The 22,601-nt window shown below is 42.9% G+C and overlaps 1 protein-coding gene across 2 annotated transcripts in view; it reads right to left on the reverse strand.

Annotated features, from left to right (window-relative positions):
- Positions 1-22,601, reverse strand: part of HDAC4 (histone deacetylase 4) — a 173,179-nt gene that overhangs the window by 23,424 nt on the left and 127,154 nt on the right. For both annotated transcript variants that reach the window (XM_077272390.1, XM_077272391.1), the window contains 12 exons: positions 20,334-20,405; positions 10,695-10,939; positions 10,446-10,596; positions 9,794-9,908; positions 8,116-8,237; positions 5,261-5,392; positions 5,003-5,112; positions 4,720-4,836; positions 2,892-3,072; positions 2,581-2,807; positions 591-839; positions 315-501 (listed from right to left, as the gene is read on the reverse strand). In XM_077272390.1, the coding sequence (XP_077128505.1) occupies positions 315-501; positions 591-839; positions 2,581-2,807; positions 2,892-3,072; positions 4,720-4,836; positions 5,003-5,112; positions 5,261-5,392; positions 8,116-8,237; positions 9,794-9,908; positions 10,446-10,596; positions 10,695-10,939; positions 20,334-20,405 (1,908 nt within the window). The remainder of the gene's footprint in view (positions 1-314; positions 502-590; positions 840-2,580; positions 2,808-2,891; positions 3,073-4,719; positions 4,837-5,002; positions 5,113-5,260; positions 5,393-8,115; positions 8,238-9,793; positions 9,909-10,445; positions 10,597-10,694; positions 10,940-20,333; positions 20,406-22,601) is intronic.

Genomic DNA, 22,601 nt, shown 5'->3' on the forward strand with positions numbered 1-22,601 from the left:
GGATCTTTAATAAAAAAAAGTAAAAAAAAACAAGTTGCTTCCGTTTACAAGAACTTTGGAATTCTAACCATTAATGACCAGGACTCAATCGCAAGCCTCATTAGCCAGATGACCGAAGAATGGGATGTCATAGTCAGATGACCGAAGAATGAGATGTCATGGTTTCCTGTCCTGGTGGAGACCACAAGAACGGTTGCTCCCAATGAGTATAGCTACTGTTATTTTCTCACTTTCCATCTTTTCATCATTTTTTTTTTTTTTGAGGGAGTGGGCAGGAATTCTCATAACCTCTTTCAAGTGACATAATACTGCACCTGTAGTGAATCGTGGCTTGGTAGGTGTTTCTTGAACAGACATGGGAAATGAGGCAGAGGCTGGAGAAGACTGGGCTCTTGAGAGTGGTCTGTGTCCACCAAAATGTACGACAACACCAGCAGCTTCCATGGAGGCTTGATAGTTCCTCAGCTGATGTATGCGCTGCTGCTCCAATAAAAGGGTTTGCTGTAATGTCAAGATGATATGGATTTTCAAAAAATATACATAAGACTAGAGAAATATAAGAAGCCTGGCAATAATTATGTGTCACATACCTGTCTGAAGAGAAGATCTTGCTCGGCCTGAAGTTGGCTCTGCTCTAGCTCCTGTGAGCTGGCTTCATCCTCACTTTCGTCTCGCTCCTGCTTCACGCGCACATGGCCTCCAAGGCTTTGCTCTTTATGATCGGATCCATGTTCTATATAGGAATCCTCATGTAGAGCTTGATGCTCGCGCAGCTCCTCTTCGGTTTCCTCGGGGTGGCTTTCATGTTGTCGTGAAACCTCATTGACTTTAGGAATCATCTGAAGCAAATACAAAAAAAAATTGACAAATTCATGCTAATAAAAAAAAATACAAAAACATCTAAAAACCAGCATCAAGTTGAGAATAATATATTTACAACACAAAGTAACTCAGGATAAAAGATTAAAGATAGCAATGAAGGGTTAAAAGAGAAGATTTTTACATTGGGTAACGGAGAAAATGAGACAAAACTAAAAAGTAGGAGAGTCCTAAAATGAGAATAAGAGGTTACACCACAAAGGTCACTGTCACTCCATTGATTCTACTCCTTAATATGACAGCTGTCAACCAGCTTCAGAATCAATAAAAGGCTCAGTGGACGCCTATTTTACTGATAACTTGGGTCCCAGTGTTTGGGTTTCCAGCTACCACACATTAATAGCATATCCTGTGGTCAGAATATCTCAATAACACATGGGGATACACTGAATTTTGTACAATTTCAGTGCAGACCTAATTGAGCCTGTAATAAGAAAAAAATTAAGAGGGGTCATTTACTCACTGCTCCAGTTTTAATTTTGTAGTACAGGCAAGATACCTGTTCAGTTGCTCTAAGAAACAGAGTGATAACACTGAGCTGTCCCAGCACAACTGCAGTCGGGGGGATACAAAGCCTTTTTTTATTGCTTGAAAAATCAATATTGATAACACACTTTAAATAAATAATAAATCTGTAGAATTTACAAATCAATAACAGTTGCAGGTGCAAAACAACCACTGTCCAAACACTGTCTATCCCGAGGAAAGGCCATCAATGTTTAAAGGGGCTGTACACTACTCAGACAACCCCTTCTGAATCCCTGTTTACCCCCGGAAAAATAACACTTACCTGCGCTGCCAGTGCCGTTCTAGCGGTGTCGGCATCAGCTCTCCCAGGGATCATGCGACATGTTATGTCCCGCGAACCCTGTCGCTAATCAACACTGGCTTCAATCTCGTCTCCTTTGGGTAAATCAAGATATCTAAAGAAAGTGAGAATTGCCGCTGCTTTCTCACTTCCTCTGAATGCTAATTACGTCAGTAGGAGAGTGAAACCAGCGCTTATTGGCCACAGGGATTGCATGACATAATGTCAAGCGAACCCCAGGAGATCAAGTGCAGACACCGCTGGAACAGCGCCAGCATCGGAGGGGACTATAGGTGTTATTACTTTACTGGGGAAAACATAGGGATTTATATGAGGATGCCCAAATAGTGGAAAACCCCTTTAAGACCCAGAACATGTTTTCCAAGGGAGTTTTTCAGCACAAAATGACTGTTCAAACCAAGTACAGGCAACCTGTGCACACATGGCGGGGCCAAACACTTCAGCACACCTTCTCACCAACTTGTTTTCCAACTATCTCCTCCTTTCTCTGGCTCCTGTAAAGCGAGAGCTGTCAATCAAGGAAGTAGGGGGGCTGAGACAGATGGGAAAAACAAGAATATGTGGAGGTGCACTAAACTGCTCAGCCACACCAAGCGAGTACTCAGCACATGTGCTTGGTGTGAACAGTCACTTTGTACTCACAGACTCCCTTTACCACATCTTATGGAAAATGTTTAAAGGATTTTTCCCACACCTGCCATTTACCACAGGATAGGAGGTCCTGAATATGTCTGATCATTGTGGACATGTGATAAGTGTGAAATTGTGGGATTTTGCCCCAAACATATGCACACACAAGATTAGAATTCAGAGACAAGGAGAAATGATAGATACAGCGCCTGGATAAGCCCATGAAGAAGTGGGGCACACACCTTGTTGAGGTGTAGCTGCTGCTGTTGTTGGAACTGCTGTTTGTGCTTCTCAAGGAACTGTTGGTGCTGCTGCTGGATGACCAGGTGCTGCAGAGCATGAGAGTTCTGAGGCAGCGGCGCAGACTGTGTGCGGCCCAGAGGGCGGTGGTGACGTAACTTGTGGATAGTTGGGGAGACGCGATCAGTGGACACTAAGGACTGGGAGTGAAGAGGAAGCGCACCCAACCCTGAAAGCAATAAAACAAGTCTGCTAAAGCTGCTGCGGCGGATTCATGTGCAGTAGATGACGGCCACACGTCTGATGTGCTCACCGGTTACTAATGGGCTCTGTGCACTGGGCTGCTCCAGAAGGACCATATGCTGCAGGAGGGAGTTATGGGAGCTGGCTGCATCAGCACCAAGGTACGGAGTAAGGTGGGCAGCCGGAAATAAGGACAGGCGTTGTTGGATAGTAGACAGGGAAAGGCGATCAGAGTCCGGTCCAGACCCACCCTAAATAATACGGAGCAGGGAAGGCAAAAAGAATATTTACAACTTAATATATTGAAAACAGACATGAGAGAATACATATGCTTGTGTCTCAAGATCTTGTAATGGATTACTAAAAGAAATGTATTGTGTAAATAAAGACCATTATTAAAGTGCAAGATTCGCTCAGCATTAGGAACAGAAGAATGTGGAGGGCAAAACACAGACTATATACGGTACATACATATATATTATACACAGATATCTCAATCTATAAAAAATATATATTATATATATATACACACACACGATATATATATATATATATATATATATATATATATATATATATATACTGACTATATATATATATATATATATATATGTATATATATATACATATATACACACACGCACAATATATATATATATACACGCATACATATATTGCATGCACTATATATTATACATACTGTCCTTATCTATACATTTTACACTGCTCCATTGAGCGAATGTGAAAGGTTCCACATGGGTAGGTAAGGTTTCATTTTTATTTTTTTTTCTGGGGGGGGGGGGGGGGGGGGGAGTGGTGCCCCAGTTTTTAATTTGTAGGTAGGGTCCCTAGTGGGGGGTTTGCACTAATACCTGCAGTGGAAGCTTCACATTAATCTATTCGCAGTTGTATAAACACAGACAAGGAATAAGCAGATTGTGGCTCATTATCAGTACAGTGAATGGCTTTATTCCCTGCAGAACATTGATAATGATGATGATGATGATATACACATGTTCTCACTTAGAAAATATCAATACAGTCATATTAATCTGAAAACATATTGAAGGTGTTTCCCATTGCTCGTAAAGACTTCTATATTTTAATACAGAACCTTGTGATTTTAAATGGAATCTGCAGAGACCAGTGTCTAATAGGAAACACAACGGACGGTTATTCAACTGTTTGCATGATTTTAGGAACTGTGGAGGTTATGGCTGGGGTCTCTAAGGGGTTGGGTGGGGAGAGGGGGGGGGGGGGAAATGATATCTGTAAAAGTTTTGTGTAACAATGTCACGAGAATTATCTGGAATTTTTTTGTTATGGATAATAAAAATCTATCTGATAAAAAAAAAGGGAATCTGCAACCAGAAAATTACCTACTGTTATTTTTTTTTTGTGCTAAACAGATTGTTTTTGGCAATCATTTTTTTCCATATCACAATTTGCATTAAAAATAAAAAAAATAAAGAAATTGTGCCATTTTCACGCTGACCACTGGGGTGTTTATAGACTAACTTTGTGTTCCAGGAAACATGTATGTCATCTAAAGGACCTTGTGAAGGGAGAGGAAGCTGCGATGTCACCTACTATGAATGATTGATCCGGTGTTATCAGCTGTGATTAGGTGTTACCTATCACTGTAATCCTGCCTCTGATGATAAGCAAACTGCTGAAAACTGTTCCTGAAACATCAGGAAGTACAAGTCTAAAAGAGAACCCAGTGGCCAAAGTAAAAATTGCCATATTACTACCGTAATTTTGTTTTTCAAAATAAAGCAAATAAAACAAAAATGGCATCTTTATTTTTCAAAATATATATTAACAGGTCATTTTCTTATCTGCAGCATAAATTGAGCAGGGACATATATGTTCCCATGGGGGTTTGTTGAACTTACATTGGCGGATCCACTAGCGGGCAGCCCAAGAGTAATGTTGGGTAAAGATGGTGAGGTATAGAGAGGCAGCTGGGTTACAGACCCTTCTCGGCTTACCAGCCGATGCGCCAATGCCGCCTACAGAAGGGAGAGGAAAAAAAAAAAAGTAAGACCTAATCAAAAAGCTACAAAGAAGCATAATGACGACTATGGATGCTCAGGGTAAGAAGGAAGGTGTGTGTAAGATTTAGAAACATAAGGGCTTGGATGAAAGAAGGCAAAGTATCCGTGTGAGTCTAGATACCTCGGACTGAAGGCCCAAAGGTCCAGCGATGCCGTTCTCAGTAGTGATGTTGCTTGAGCTGTTGTTGGGAGAGCTGGGCCCAGAGCCAGGAGCGCTGTTACATGCCGAATCTAAAAGAGGGCACAAAATAGCAACACAGTCATTACAAAGTGTAGATGTAGTAAATACAGTCTGATAAAAGCCGGGGAGTGTCCTCAATACATTACAGAAAAATAATTATCACAAGACAAGAGAGGAACGCAGGATGAAGGCGCTCACCGGACACATCCAGAGGACGCTTCTTCAGAGCAGTGACACCAGGACCATCTTTCCGTCTTAACAGGGGGCTGCTGCGGCGCTCGGCCACCTTTTGTTTCAGTCTGGAGCGCAACTTCAAATTGGGTTCAGATGCTAAATTGGACGGCGGATACAGAAAGCACAGGTACGGAATGTGACAATGTATTGCAGCAATTCCACAATAGCACTTTTAAAAGCCATGCTTAATCTGCTGAGTCTAACACTATGTGTACTAGAGGGAGGTGCCGGATCACGGAGCTAGCGGTGTCTGGCAACTTTAGGTCAGAGACACAACCTATAGGCTCCCTCAAAAGTCTGCAATGGAAGAAGAATTTTGCAAAGCAATTACATATTTATTTAAAGGAGCTTTTGGGTCACAGAATATTGATGACCTATCCAGTAGAGAGGTCAACAATATGAGATTGGTGGGGGTCCGACATCCGGCATCCCCACTGATCAGCAGTTACTTGCTTTGACTGGATAACTCTTTTAATGGATGCCACTGAGTGGCATTTATCACCAACAGACTATAATGGCATAAGTTAAAACTTAGTCAAAATCATAGATCTGTCAATCATAGAACATTGCATTAAAAAAAGTTTTTGCTACCCCATCTTAGAGCAGTAGAATGAAGGGTCAGAGATCTTCCTGTTGGTTTTGATAAAAATTACTTATCAGCTGCAGATCTAGCAGTTCTCAGAATGCGGAGCTCTGTATAACCTCGCCCACACCATTGATCGGTAGCTTTCTGTGTGCACTGTGCATAGGCAGAAGGCTGGTGGGGATGGGGTAATACAGAGCTCATGAATATGGAGGACTATATGGCGGTATGTTTACTAGGCCTCTAGTTATAATCTTCTGCTGATTAAAGAGTGATTTTATCAAAATTACAGCAAGTAGCCCAGTAAGTAACACATTTCTGGAATCAGGGTCTCTGTCTCTACATCAAGCTGGTCTCAGATTAGGTGGCAAAAACCTGGTGACAGACTCCCTTTAAATATATAATGCATCAGTATGACATCATTGGGCATATCAGTCAGGCTGGCATGTACTTCCACAATATAAAAGTTAAAGAAGATGTGTCGCAAAAAAAAAATATTACCCATTCAAATCAGGTCTTTAGGTTGCATGTATGCATATAATATAATATAATATATATTTATATATATATATATTTTTTTTTTTTTCAAAGGTCTGGATTTTTTTTAATTGTTTTTGTCATGAATTAAAAAAAATATACATCTTGTCATTTTCACACCAGTCACTGCGGACATTTTAGAATAACTCCTGCTGTTTCAGGAAACTCAAATGTACATTAGCAGCAATGAACAGATCCCGCCCCTATCTTTTATATTGAAGCATCTAATGAGAGTGTGCAAAGGTCATTGTAAAGGGTGGGGGAGCAAGGTCAGCTGGGATATCAATTATTGTGATTGGTGGATCCTGTATCATCAGCTGTGTACAGAGGTGTGACCTGTTCTGTAATTCGGTCTGTGATGATAAGGAGACTTCTGAAAAGTCTTTGACATAGAACAGGAAGTAGGAATATAAAAAAAGCCCCAGTGGCCACTGTGAAACTTGCAACATTTCTAATTTTCTTAATGCAGATTGTAATACGAGAAAAAAAGATTAAAAAAAATAGGTAATTTTCTGATAGATAATTTTGAGACAGTCCATAGCCTACACAGAATATCGGCTCTCTAGTCTTTTAAATCTGCATCATTACATGTATTACACAATAATACTTTTTTAGGTCACAGAGACCATCTTATTTTTAGATACTTCGTTTTACGAGGAAAGGCACTTCACAGGTCTGGGGCTTTTTTCATCCTGTGCAGTAAAAATGTCCATAATTGGCTCAGATTGCATTAAGCAGGCAATGTTTTACCATCACTAATAACTAGACACATTGCTGTGAACCCAGGGAGTCCTCACACGTCTGAGTGTTCACCAAGAAGATGGAATTTAAACATCCACATTAACTACAATCGATAGCTGTAATACTGGTGAAAGCTTCCGCTGGTACCCGGCTAAACCCACGGAACCAGCTCAGCCCACTGCCTGAGAAGACCACAGCAAATAAATATACTATTGCTACATTAATTATTTACAAGCATTCCTGTAACTACTTGTAAAGCATGCACAGGGAAATGGGAATGGAGGTTGTGGGCGGCGTGAAGAGGCAACGAGACCAGGAAAATAACAAATGTATAAATATGGGAGTGAGAAGAGTGAAAGGAATCAATGAGAGGGGTACTCAGAGGAGGAAAACACTTACATATGTAATTAATGCACTAACAGTCTGCACCACAGTAAAAGCATAGCAAAGATATACACACAGCATACACCACTCAACACGTGTACATGGCGGGCCGCTCACGATCCACTCTGGCCCCCCATGGAATTCAGAGAGGAAAACAAAAAAATCAATAGTGATCTTGTTCTCTATCTATGAGATATTATACATAGATAGATAGATAGATAGATAGACAGACAGACAGACAGACAGACAGGCAGACAGACAGGCTAGTGTAATGTATCCATGAGCTTCTGTAATGTGTCTTCTTGGCATGCATATGGGTGGGAAGCAGCAAGGCAATGACTAAGTGACTACTATACTTTTCAGAGTCCCAAAAACCATACATAAGAGTATTTTTTTTTTATTACAAGCTAACAAAAGTAAATGAGAGAGGCCCAAAAGGTGTTGGTATAGGTCAGCATCCAATTTACACAACATACGTTTGGATCAAATGATCGGGTTAAAAAAAAAAAGAAAAAGTAAAATAAACCAACCATAGCATGCAGAAAGCCTGAGAAGATCCTAATTTTAGTCTCACCTGTCTTTCTTAATGGAAAGTCATCCTTTGAGTCGTACATTCCGAGCACAGGATGGTGGTATGAGCCCGATACCCCACCTTGAGGCGGAGGACTCTGGTCCAGTGAGCTATGTTGAGTCTTCCTGTAGAGATAGGACACAAAGGGTCAGGGTTGGATTAAAAGCACATGCAAAGGAAAATAGACAGATTATAGCATAGACTAAAGGGATAATTGTTCTAAGTCCCTTCACCACCTAGTCATAAATAAATGTATGGTCCACTCGATTATTTCCCTGTGGTGGGTCAGCTAAAACCTCCGCCCTAGGAGTATTTGTTTAAGACACTATATAGTCATGTGAAAAAGTGTTCGCCCCTTCCCGATTTCTCATTCTGCATGTTTGTCACACTTAAATGTTTCAGATCACCAAACAAATGTAAATACTAGACAAAGATAACACAAGTAATCACAAAATGCAGTTTTTACATGAAGCTCTTTATTATTAAGGGAAAAAGAAATCCAAACCTACAGGGCCCTGTGTGAAAAAGTGATTGCCGCCCAACACCCCACTTAAAACATAAATTAACTGGTTTATCAGATCTTGGAATCATAAATTATAACCTAAATTTTACAAGCTAATATTTCCTCACTGAAAAGAAGAAATTAAAAAGAAAAAACTAAAACAAAAGAATTTCTTGAATTTCGCAGCCATTATTGCACAATGTGTTCGGTTTAAGATACTAAAACTATTGCAAGGTTTTCTTTAAGTCTGTCCCCATATACCCAAGGTAAGCCACTGATGCCAAGTTTATCACTCACCACCTCAAGTGATGCTTTTTTTCTTGTTCCATTTATCCATGGTGCCTATTCTAGATACCATCTATTGGAGCAGTATGACGGCTTAGTATTCACTTGTATAATTTTCCAAAGAATGTCTTGGTTTCATTTAAGTGTACCAATTTCCTAAAATTCAAGGCACCCTGATGGTTAACAGTTTCCTATGTAACTGACCGAATTGCACGAGTGAGTATGAAATATGGTTGTTTTTTTCTAGGTCTGTCTTTTCTTTTTACGTACTGTACTTACTGTATCATTTATTTGCAGAAAAGAAAAGAAAAAAACTTGTGAAGGGTGTTCTCCTGTGTGCCTACTGGACCCCAGAAGACCAGTTTCCAAATTTGTTAATTTGGCAACTATCAGGCTAAATTTGGCAACTATCAGGCTAAAATGTGAAGGGGTTTGACAAATTTAGTAATTCTGTTCTTAATTATTTCATAAAGCAGAAGGTTAAGTATAGCTTAAACAGAACTTATAACTTACCATTGATATGTACCTTTTTTAAACTGGTGTGAACGCCGCTGTTCTCCTGAATACGGCGGGTTTTGATTTTTTTATCTTCTAGGTTTTTTCTCTTTCTGAGATATGGCCCTTGCTTCATTGTATGTAGTATGTAAATCTGCGCTTGTTAGCCAATTGGACATGGTCCTCAACTCTTCTCTAAGAGAAGGTGGTCTTTAGGAGGACCATGCCCCATTGGCAAACAAAACTGGATTTATATACAGGACCATAACCCAGGAATGGAGAGGAGCAGAAAAAACCCACCAGCAGATTATAGAGAACATCGGCATTTATACCAGATCATACAATTAGATATCACTGGCAAGTGACAGGTCCTCTTTATTCAAAATCCCTATCACTTACCAAAAGCGAGGGTCACTTGACATACAGTGATTTAGGCTTCGGTGGGCAAGAGCCTTCTTCTTATTCAGGACAAATTCCTGCAACTTCATTTTGACTTCGGTGCTCGCAACGGCGCCTGCAAATAATGTGTAAGAACCAAAACTGCGAATGTAAACCCCACAAAACAAAGTAGTAATTAAGAAAACTGATAACGCAAGCAATCTATACGGAATAAGCACCAACCATAACCAAATGATTAATGCCCACAACCCTCATCTACAGGCCTGGTTACAGCCTATGATTTGGAGAGGGCATCTCCCCCACTACAAGAGAAGAAAAGCCAAGAGGCAGAGACATTTGCTCTGGCGGACCAGGCCCATCCATATATTATATAGACGGTCATTCAAGTTAATGTCCATATATAAAACTGCTTTTCAACTGTACCCACTACTAGTAAATGGTCAACTATCTTCCCAGGGTTGTCGGCAGCTTGCAAGTGGGGTGACATTATTTTATTATCACCAATTCAGCCCGCTCTGCATGTGGGGACAATTGATGACATTTGGCATTCCGCTCATTGTTAAGGTATAGAAAAAAAGCCAATATAGATAGAAACCGCCATATTAGTGATTTCCTGAAACCATCTGCAAACATCAATCCGCCCTCCACTCACTTTCTTTTCCCTTTTCTTTATTCTTCAGCTGCATTAGTTTTTGTTCCCGTTGCTGTTTTTCCATCTCTTGCTCCTGCCGATGTTGCTCCAGTTTTCTCTGGTGCTCCAGAAGTTCCTGCTGATGTTTCATGGCAAGAAGCTCTTGTTGCTGCTGTTAAGTGACATCCCCCCACCACCAATCAGGTTAGTGACAAGTCAATATCGTCAGGAGGCTCTCAGGAGAACATCCATCGATTAGCCATCTCTTACCTTTACATGCTCATGTAATTGGGCCTCGTGTTGTCTGGACAACTGCTCGTGTTGCCTCTGAAACTCGGCTATAAGGAGCTGCCGCTGGATTTGCTGCTTCTGCTTCAGTGCCAGTAGTTCTTGCTGCAGCTGCTGCTCCCTCCCGGTGCCCTCTGACCCCGAGATGGCATATTGGGGATCCAGTCGGAGGTCCATAGGAAGCGTGCCGGAAGCCACTTGGAGTGGCAGTGCAGCACTTACATCAACTATGGAAGCAAAAAAACAAAACCCTTAGTACCTTTTGGTCTACAATATACTTATTGGAGACCCTGATATCCTAAAGAACAACAACAAAAAAAAGTTTCTGTAGACCCATAACTTTTTAAACTATCCAAATGATCAGATCCAATTTTTAAACACTTTAGTCTTAATACTTCCGAGGACCGAGGATCTTTCACGAGCGCGGAACCCAAAGCTCTAGCTAAAACTCCCAAGTGTAGCCCATGTTAGAAGTCGGCTATGGTGCCATGTATAAAGAACATGGCATACGCAATATTGGATCTCATTTACTAAATACAAAGCTAAAAACATGAAAAACAATAAACCACCCAATGAAACACAAGATGTAACAAAATAAAATTGTATTTGTCACAAGATTTCAGCATTAGGTGCCAAAACTGATGACTGCAGTGTCTGTTATCTCCACGATGCCAGAGCAACCGTTTGGGTCTTTTGGCAGAAAAAGTGTTAATAAGAGGAAATGGAGCCATTGCAGCATGCTGTCCATGTGGAGGCTGAGATCAAAGCTGGAAGCTCTGCTACATGCAAGGAGAAAGTTCATAAAATTATAGGCATTATAAGGGCACGCAGCTGCATAGATGTGATGCACAATCACAAAGCATTGTGTTCGGTGGTGGATGCGTCACTTGTGACTCTTGTTCACCAAGCACCCCGAAGAGTAAACTTGTTAGAAAGAGTTGACAGGAAGGCGGGGGAGGGTCAGGCATGTCATAGAGGGCACTTTGACACTGAGCCCTCCTGAAAACAAAGCCAGCTTCTCTTTTTCCCAGGGGGAGCTCCCCCAGCTCCCAGTCCCCAAGCTGCTCTGTTGGGTTTATCTCCTGAGGCTTACGAAAGTAGCCAGAGTGGTGACGTTAACAGACACACAAAGGACGTATTCAGCATGTGGAATGGAGCCTTCTGCACTGTGCCATTATAATAGGGCACATTACCCCACACCAACTCTTCCCACAATCCAGGACACAGTGGCCTCTGAAGGAAGGATGCCGATGTGGTTGGTGGTCAGTGAATGAGAAACATGGTGAAAGTAAGGACTGAATGGAGACAGAACGTCACTTCTAAAACTACATAAGCCAATACCATACAAAAGTATGACGGCAGCACCACTATATCCAAAGCATCAACGTGGAAGCTGGAAAAAGACTAAAAATCAGTAATATGTACAATGAATGCAGGTAACAGACATGAGAACACGGCACAGGTTGTATATACGCAATGTACCTGAGCCGTGGTGGAAAACCTGCAGTCGTGCATTATTTAGGAGATTGCACAATGCAGTTTTTGTGGATGGTTATGGTGAAATTTTTGTGGATGGTTGTGGTGAAATTTTTGAGGATGGTTGTGGTGCAGTTTTTGTGGATGGAGTTGGTGCAGTTTTTGTGGATGGATTTTGTGTAGTTTTTGTGGATGGTTTTTGTGCAGTTTTTGTGGATGGTTTTGGTGCAGTTTTTGTGGATGGTTTTGGTGCAATTTTTGAGGATGGTTGTGGTGCAGTTTTTGTGGATGGAGTTGGTGCAGTTTTTGTGGATGGAGTTGGTGCAGTTTTTGTGGATGGATTTTGTGTAGTTTTTGTGGATGGTTTTGGTGCAGTTTTGTCGATGGTTTTGGTGTAGTTTTTGTGGATTGTTTTGGTGCAGTTTTTGCGGATGGTTTTGGTGCAGTTTTTGTGGATGGTATTGGTGCAGTTTTGTCGATGGTTTTGGTGTAGTTTTTGTGGATGGTTTTGGTGCAGTTTTTGTGGATGGTATTGGTGCAGTTTTTGTGGATGGTATTGGTGCAGTTTTGTAGCCAAACATGAACAAACTATCAGTCTTTCCTTTACACTTTCCCGTTATGTTGGATTCATTCTTGACTTTGGATTAAAGACTAACAGGCATTGAATATACTAACAAGAGCTGTATGTAATTCCAGGCTTAATCATAGTACAGTGATTCTCAAACTTCCTGTTAATTTGCCACAGGATGATTTTTGTTTCATGCTAGATTATCAGGAATCATAGTCTGGCCATACACATTAGATGAATGTTGGCTGAACTCTCCGATTTCAGCAGAACCAAACAATTTTGTATGGTGGAGCCACAATTCTCCAGTGTTGGGGAAAATAAGAGCTACAATGGTATATGGGTTTTTAACATGTCTATTGCTTTTGCTCTTGAGAGATAAGTTGGAGCTTACTCCCCACTCCCCAATGAGATGCCAGACAGTGAGCGAAGCACAGGGGATCAGGAGGAATAGACCGATTCATCAGGAGGAATAGACCAATTCATCAAGACTGTGGATTCCCATGCCAGTCTCAATGAAGAGTAAGATGCACCAAATTAATTAGCAGGCACACACATTTTAATGAATTTGAGCATCATTCAGCCTCCATGTGCAACTAGAAAGAATGCACTCTAGTTGGGGACTGGAGAACATCTCTCATGTTTTACACCACATTTGATAAATTTGTTGGTAGCCATCCACCATGCCACCTCCCGGCTAAGCTGTACTCACTTTCCAATCAATCGTACAGTACACAATATACCATGAAAGAGGCACCGAATATTATACATTGCTCTACTGTGGCTAAGCACATTTTTCAAAAGTGAACATGAAGATCTTCGTCAAGACTTTGATCAAAGTGTATAAGCCCATTGCCAGGTCACAGCGACCTCTCCTGCAGTTTTCTGATTTATTAGGTGTACCACCACAACACCGTACACACATAGCAAGTGACCAAAGTGATCAAGAGCACCCATGCCAACACACCACCCCGCAAGACACAGCACTAGCAAGTATTTCATTTAGCAGTAGGCTACCACAAAGGTCTGACCAATTTGCTCTCCGCTTGTTGTCCGAGTCCACACAGGAATGGTGAGTTTTTGAGGTCAGTTCACTTGGTGCTGCGCTAGTGTGTCTACGAAGTTGTGTGGCCAAGAGCCTAGAGGAGCTGTTGAGCAGCTAAGTGGCTCTCGTTGGGGGTGCATTTTTGTGTTGGAGACCTCCATGCAGTCCTACACTTAATCAAGCAGGGACCTGCTAAAATAGGTCAAGGTGACGTGGCAGTGGGCTTAAACATTTGGATAAAAATGTTCATGAAGAACCTCAGGTTCATTTTTGAAAAATGTTTCAGCACAATATCTGACAGATGGAGCATGTCCAGATAGTAGATAATCCATATTTGTTTGGTATTTGTGGGACATTTGAATTTTCACGTTAGAAACCCTAGAAAGACACTAATTTTGCCAGAGTATAAGATATATGGCACGCAATCACTAGTAGAAATATAATCACAGTAAAAGCCAGACTGTGGGGTTATTTCCGTCAGAGAAAGGGTGGGAGCTCAACCTGTTGTCACCGTATTGGTGTCATCGGAAGCTCATTCATGTCCCCGAAGCAGTCGCCCACTCCAGCCTGTCTTCTGCTTCCCTCATTAGACAGGATAACGTGTTCCAAAGATGCTCCGTATGGTGCCGCACGCCTCCGTCGGCAGGAAGGTGACTCACCACGGCTCAGCAGGTGAATCACACACCCTGGAGACTGTCACAGATATGATGCTATCAAGAGCTGCTCCCGTAGCAGGCCGTATCAAAACCCATGGACCAAGGATGGATTAGATAATATTTCTCTGCCCTGGGAACAGCTGCAACCTGTGCTCGAATGTCAACGAAAAGTGCTGAGCACAAAAACATTTCATGATCTTGTACAGAAAGCCACAAATTGCTTCACCGCCAGGCAAGAAAAGCATCAATTTAGATGGCGGTAAAAAAAAAACCCAACAAGGTCAAATTTGAGGATAAGCGGTGCCCAGTGATAACACTACAAAGTGCCTAAGAAACGTAACACCTGGGTCAAGACACTGTCTATTGGCACATTATTTAGTTGGCAGATTCTCCTTAACAAATTCTTATTTTAGAAAATTAAGGTCTGGGCACTAGGGTCACCACCGAGAAGAAAGGGGGCCCCAGGTGGTCCCATTGCCGCACAGATTTCCCTACCTCCAAGCCAAGGAGCACACAGTCACCATCGAGATAGTAAAGGGTTGTCAGAGGCCTTAAAACAACTGCCACAGAGCAAATAAATGGTGCAAAAAAATAATACCCCTTGTTTAAAGCCCCACAGGTCTGGTGGTCCATGGTGGTCCTACAGTGATGACATTGAGTGCATCATTGGCAGTTACTCACTGGCTACATGTGCCATAGATGCAAACATCACGTGTGATTGTGGGAATGATATACATAGCGCCATCATTGCAACAACAGCGGGGACCACCAAAGTAAGGTGCTTCACACACCCCACCTCCCCTGCCAGATTTGCTTCTCTTCTTGGGCAATTATATTAAATCTTAGTCAACCTACTTTTTTCATCAGAAAATGCCCCATTGCTTAAATCAGGTTTTATATCGAATATATTTTTCATTGTATCCATAAACAATAGCAGTAAAAGTCTGATTCAGACCCTATTTAAATCATTATCTGAGCATGCTCATTGATCATTGTGAAGGGAGGAGGAGAAGGTGAGCTGTAAAATCATGCATTGTGAATGGTGGATCCTGTGTTATCAGCTGTGTATAGAAGTACTACCTTTTATTGTAAAACTGTCTGTGACGATAATGCCACATTTCCACATTGTGTATTATGGTCCGGGTAAGGACTGAGATGAACGAACTATCTGCGGGACTTCTGGCCAAAACCTGACAGCCTTATAGACGCTGTTAAGATCGGGTCAGGAAACCTGCGGCTAATCCGCGCATGACTATCTAAACTCGGGCCCTTGACACATTGATGGTTTTAGACTGCTGAAAAGTCTTCTGTACAGAACAGGATTATTTTAAAGCAGATTTAGCATAAAAAAACAGATTTAAACAATAGATCAGTTTCTGATTACAGTTTAACAGAGTCCTAATTTCCAAAAACTTGGGAATTCCATCCTCTGACATCTCCGTGAAATGTCATGAAGATCAAAAAATGTCTCAATATGGATGTATTGTATTTCCATTAGGACAGATACTCCATCTTTCTTAGGCCACGTTCACATGGTGAGTATTTGGTCATCAGTATTGGCAAGTCAAAACCAGGAGTGGATGATAAATACACAAGTGGTGACTTGTCTCTATTCTACTTTTGCTCTGATTGTTCCACTCCTGGTTTTGTATTACAAATACTCATGTAACAATACTGAACATGTGAACTTGGCCTTAAGATGGAATCTGCATCGATTTTCGACCTAAACCCAATAGGTGTGAATAGCCCTAAGATAGGAAATAGGGACAAGTATATAATTCCTTAATGTCCATGTGGATGATCACTGGTGAATGATCAGGTTAAAGGGGTTGTCCGGCCTCAGGGAGGTTCTACACCTTAGTCCTGTGTGTAGAAACCTTTTATAAGATTCCTTTATAGCTCAGCTAACCTGTTTACACTTTGTAGATCCTCCTAAAAATAAGAAGCCTTACAAGATATTATGCAAAGTCCGAGAGAGCTTCAGCACTGAATGAAAGCCAAATAATGGGAAACCCTTCTGTAGCTCACTTCCATATCCAAGAAAGTAAGAATAATGAATACGCCGTGCGGAATTCCAGGGAACAAATGCCGCCATAGCGGTCAGATCGTTAATAATAATTATAGCACGCAAGTAACAGTTTAGATTACCGTTTGGCAGAGGAAGGGGTTCTGGCACTGCAAAAAAAATATTACTAAAATCCAATCTGGTCATCGTGAGCTTATCTCGGGTCAAAGTAACCTCATCAACAAGCGATGTCAGCTATTAATAACTCAAGCTCAGAAGGAAAAAAAAGCAACAAAAAACTCCAGTTTCTTTTTTTTATGGAAGAAAAGTCACAAATTTGAGCGCATGCTAATTTGGGAACTTTTTCCCCCTTTACAAAAGTAAAGTGAAAAAGGGTGAGGCTGAGCCGGAGGGGTGCTGCCAACATAGAGGAGCAAGTTATAGCCTAAATCTACTCATGCTCACAGTCAAATATACACATTAGCGTCGGGGCTCGTTCACACAGGCATTTTATTGCACACGACTGCTAACCGGGGTTTTTCACAGATGGTACCTATAATAGTGGATGATGATGTTCACATGTCCGCGAGTTTTTGCAGACTGGGGCAGTCAGTGTAAAATTGCGGAGGCAGGTCCGAGATTGATCCCGAGGGTCCAAGTAAGTCTATAGGTTCATGAATAAGAAGTGGACTGCACTCGGACGCCATCCAAGTGCTGTCTGTTTTCATGGACTGTTAGATAGGAGAAGATGGAGACTTTTTTTTTTAAATAGTTTCTCATGCAAAAAAGTAGCCTCTGCCCAAAAACAGATGGTAAAAAGTAACGCACTGACAAAACGGATGAAACTTTGACCGATTTTCTAGGGGATACATTGCGGATAACGGGGGGCAACCACTAAGACCCTCAGTGGGGATGCGCTCAGACAAGTGTCATTGCAGCCACATTGACTACACAAAGCAATGGCTAAGATAGAAGCTTTCTACAGAAGGCTTGTCTGGGCATTTTATGAGTTGTGCAGAGGTCATAGTCCAGGGAGGAGAAGGAGGTGAGCTGTGACCATTACCATTATTGTAAAAGGTGGATCCTGTGTTATCATCAAGCAGGCATTATCTTTCATGTAATCTTGCCTGCTGCAGTATGCAAACGTGCTGCGAATTTTCAGGGGTATCTGGGGTATAAGTTTCCATGTAGAACTTGGATGAGGCGGCAGATTAGCTGCACTGGCTCCAAGGATCAATTGAGCCAAAACACGACTTTTCAGTATGGAATATGCATAAATGAGTGTGATTACCATAAAATACAACACGGTCATTATGTCATTCTGATTTTCTTACAAATGACATAACTGAACCAAAAAACCCCAAAGCAAAAAACTAAGATTTGGTGCCTACCATCAGCGAGACAGACACCTATCAATCAAAAGAGGGAGACATGCGCTGAGTATGTAAATGACCCGGGCAGTAAGACTCTGATCTGGACCTGGGTCCTGCTCTGCCCCCGTCTATTGTCTGCTGGCACATAGAGGATTTACTCTAGAGATAGGACCATCCCGGTGGGTACACCTTTTCGTGGTGGGATGGCTTTAACACTTTCTTCATCAAAATAGTGTTAAGCAAGTACCCGGCCTATATGACTTACATGTACTATTTTAGGAAAATGTCATTACTCAAGAAGCAGTTTTGATCTCAACGGAGACCCTAACCAGTCAGGGGCATGTCTTTACAAAGTCTGCCCTTTACCAGTCAGGGGCGTGTCTTTACACAGTCTGCCCTTTACCAGTCAGGGGCGTGTCTTTACACAGTCTGCCCTTTACCAGTCAGGGGCGTGTCTTTACACAGTCTGCCCTTTACCAGTCAGGGGCGTGTCTTTACACAGTCTGCCCTTTACCAGTCGGGGGCGTGTCTTTACAGTCTGCCCTTTACCAGTTGGGGGCGTGTCTTTACACAGTCTGCCCTTTACCAGTCGGGGGCGTGTCTTTACACAGTCTGCCCTTTACCAGTCGGGGGCGTGTCTTTACACAGTCTGCCCTTTACCAGTCAGGGGCGTGTCTTTACACAGTCTGCCCTTTACCAGTCAGGGGCGTGTCTTTACACAGTCTGCCCTTTACCAGTCGGGGCGTGTCTTTACACAGTCTGCCCTTTACCAGTCGGGGCGTGTCTTTACACAGTCTGCCCTTTACCAGTCGGGGCGTGTCTTTACACAGTCTGCCCTTTACCAGTCAGGGGCGTGTCTTTACACAGTCCGCCCTTTACCAGTCAGGGGCGTGTCTTTACACAGTCCGCCCTTTACCAGTCAGGGGCGTGTCTTTACACAGTCCGCCCTTTACCAGTCAGGGGCGTGTCTTTACACAGTCTGCCCTTTACCAGTCAGGGGCGTGTCTTTACACAGTCTGCCCTTTACCAGTCGGGGGCGTGTCTTTACACAGTCTGCCCTTTACCAGTCAGGGGCGTGTCTTTACACAGTCCGCCCTTTACCAGTCAGGGGCGTGTCTTTACACAGTCCGCCCTTTACCAGTCAGGGGCGTGTCTTTACACAGTCCGCCCTTTACCAGTCAGGGGCGTGTCTTTACACAGTCTGCCCTTTACCAGTCAGGGGCGTGTCTTTACACAGTCTGCCCTTTACCAGTCAGGGGCGTGTCTTTACACAGTCTGCCCTTTACCAGTCAGGGGCGTGTCTTTACACAGTCTGCCCTTTACCAGTCGGGGGCGTGTCTTTACACAGTCTGCCCTTTACCAGTCAGGGGCGTGTCTTTACACAGTCCGCCCTTTACCAGTCAGGGGCGTGTCTTTACACAGTCCGCCCTTTACCAGTCAGGGGCGTGTCTTTACACAGTCTGCCCTTTACCAGTCAGGGGCGTGTCTTTACACAGTCTGCCCTTTACCAGTCAGGGGCGTGTCTTTACACAGTCTGCCCTTTACCAGTCAGGGGCGTGTCTTTACAAAGTCTGCCCTTTACCAGTCAGGGGCGTGTCTTTACAAAGTCTGCCCTTTACCAGTCGGGGGCGTGTCTTTACAAAGTCTGCCCTTTACCAATTGGGGGCGTGTCTTTACAAAGTCTGCCCTTTACCAATCGGGGGCATGTCTTTACAAAGTCTGCCCTTTACCAATCGGGGGCATGTCTTTACAAAGTCTTCCCTTTACCAATCGGGGGCATGTCTTTACAAAGTCTGCCCTTTATCAGTTGGGGGCGTGTGTTTACAAAGTCTGCCCTTTACCAATTGGGGGCATGTCTTTACAAAGTCTGCCCTTTACCAGTTGGGGATGTGTCCACAAAGTCTGACATTCTCCAATCAGTGCAAGGATTATTAGACTGTCTAGGGACACACCCTTCACCAAGAGCAAAAGTAATACCCCATTTGTCGAAATATGAATGCGTTTCTTGAAAGGAAGAACAGAAAAAACGACAACATATAGAAATAATAAAAGGTGCTCTAAAATTATTATTTCATGAAGAATAAAATGAATAAGCAAAACACATGTAACGTGAGGCAACAGATCCCCTTAAAATAGGAAACCAACTGGGACCTATGAAAACTGTAAGGGCAATCTCAATAGTTTCATAATAAAAGAAAGGATCTAATAAGTATCTACCCAGACATAAAATAAGAAAAATCATAAATAATGGCTCCATTCAAGCTTTTATTAGGCCTTCTGAACAGTTGTAAAAAATATTTTAGCCCATTTCCCCAGCTGTTTCCCTGAGGGGAGAAGAAGTCTCTTAGGATTTGGAAACCTTCAATGCCACGCAGTCTTGTGGTGCCGATTATGCAATGCATTCTTTTTATTAGAGTGGAACTGCTCATTAATACGCCAAAGAATCTGCTAAACATATGAAACGCCATTTCTTTACAGCATCGTACATCACCAGGACTTACCAGTGCTTGGCATGTGTTTGGCACGAGTTTGCGTTAGAAGCTCCACTGGTTGGTCCTGACCAGATATTCCATCTGCAAAGAAAATAAAAAGGAGGGGATTTAAGATCTGCAGCTTGAAGTCATAGCCTCAGTAGGAGCCACGCAAGTGAAAAGCAACACGGCACCGCAGCTATCACAAGAAAGAACATGACTGAGGACAATGTACAGGAGCAAGAAGGAATCCAGTCCAAGGGGCTGTGCATTAACCAGAATCGGAAGAATTCTTGCCTGATCTGTGCGGGTTTCGGTCAGCGAGGAGATGACCCTTGGCTGGTGCCTGTCAAGTGTAAAGCCCCTTAGACACAGGGTACACTCGTCCTGAAGAGGGTAGACAGTTCGGGGGAGGGGGTGTTCGGAGGGGAGATGCTCTAGGAGCCCCCAGCCTTTCAGGATTCAGTATGTGAATGTCATGCAGTCTCTGGAGAACACCTGCCTCATCCAAATAATTAATAAGGGAAAAAAAGGTTCTTGGTTTGAATTTGGCGAGAAGGACCTGTGATGAACGAGACCCTTCCAGGAGGAGGGGGGACACAGCAGAAAAGGCTATTCATTCTGGGGCAGTTTGATGACAATACGGTGCAGCTGCCGACTGGAATAAAAAACCCAGGAGGCGGAGGCTATAAATAGCTCAGAAAGAGACGGCGCAGGGAGCCGACAGATTAAAATGCAGAAGCACGCAGAGCGCGGAGAGCGCGCGGTTCCCAGGACTTCACAAGCAAGCCCTTCACAGAAGAAAAGAAAGCCAGTGGAAAGGGGCGAAATGAAATAAAGCTACAGGAGGAGGAGGCAGAGATGGAGAGGACGGTGGGAAAAATCAGTTTTATTCACATGTCGTCTGGTCAGCACAAGTCAGGAGAGCTCTATTCTGGGCATCGACAAGTTAATGTTAAGGGTGTCCAAGCAATCCTCTCAACTCCATCCAGGGAACGCTACCCTATCTTTACTTCCATACTGTCTAAATATAAATGTCTGGAGAAGACAAGCTTGGGCGAGACAACTAGAGGCTGCAATGCACCTGTCATGGATAACGTATTAAGGGCCATCACCAAAAAAAAAAAAATCATAAAGGGTGACAGACTTGGCGGGTGAAAATTCATTTGTCGGACAGCGATCTCTCCCGCATTCCCCATACACATTGCTGTATATGTATTGAAAACAAAATCAATCGGACTTCAAAATTCCAACTGCTAAACTCTTCTGACCTGTCGACTGCCTAATGTGTATGGAGACTCCCTGGATAGATGTGGTCGGGGAAGTCTCCATGCACATCAGTCGGTCTGTCCCACTGTAAACGGCGTGTTTGTATATAGAGGCCGTAAATGTCCTCTATATACATGTCCTGACCTCCCTTTATAACTAATATCTTGCGCTGCTCAAGAGCCCATGTATCTGGAACCTAGGGGAAAACAGCAATCAGGAACCCCGTGATATACACCATGGAGCATAAGAAAGTCCACAGTGGAAAAAACCTGTGTTGAATCTAGGGCTGTGGAGTCAGTAAGCCAAACCTCCAACTCCTCAATTTCCCTGACTCCGACTCCACAGCCCTGGTCACTACTGAGCATGTACATAAAGTGCAGCACAGATTCATCTCCACTACGACTCCACAGCACTGGTCACTACTGAGCATGTACATAAAGTGCAGAACAGATTCATCTCACCTATGAATCCACAGCACTGATCACTACGGAGCATGTACATAAAGTGTAGCACAGATTCATCTCCACGACTCCACAGCACTGATCACTACTGAGCATGTACATAAAGTGCAGCAGATATTCATCTCCACTACGACTCCACAGCATCGGTCACTACTGAGCATGTACATAAAGTGCAGCACAGATTCATCTTCACTACGACTCCACAGCACTGGTCACTACTGAGCATGTACATAAAGTGCAGAACAGATTCATCTCACCTATGAATCCACAGCACTGATCACTACGGAGCATGTACATAAAGTGTAGCACAGATTCATCTCCACGACTCCACAGCACTGGTCACTACTGAGCATGTACATAAAGTGCAGAACAGATTCATCTCACCTATGAATCCACAGCACTGGTCACTACTGAGCATGTACATAAAGTGCAGCACAGATTCATCTCCACTACAACCCCACAGCACTGGTCACTACTGAGCATGTACATAAAGTGCAGCACAGATTCATCTCCACTACAACCCCACAGCACTGGTCACTACTGAGCCTGTACATAAAGTGCAGCACAG

Source organism: Ranitomeya variabilis, chromosome 7, assembly GCF_051348905.1.
Source record: "Ranitomeya variabilis isolate aRanVar5 chromosome 7, aRanVar5.hap1, whole genome shotgun sequence".
NCBI classification, from domain to species: domain Eukaryota; kingdom Metazoa; phylum Chordata; class Amphibia; order Anura; family Dendrobatidae; genus Ranitomeya; species Ranitomeya variabilis.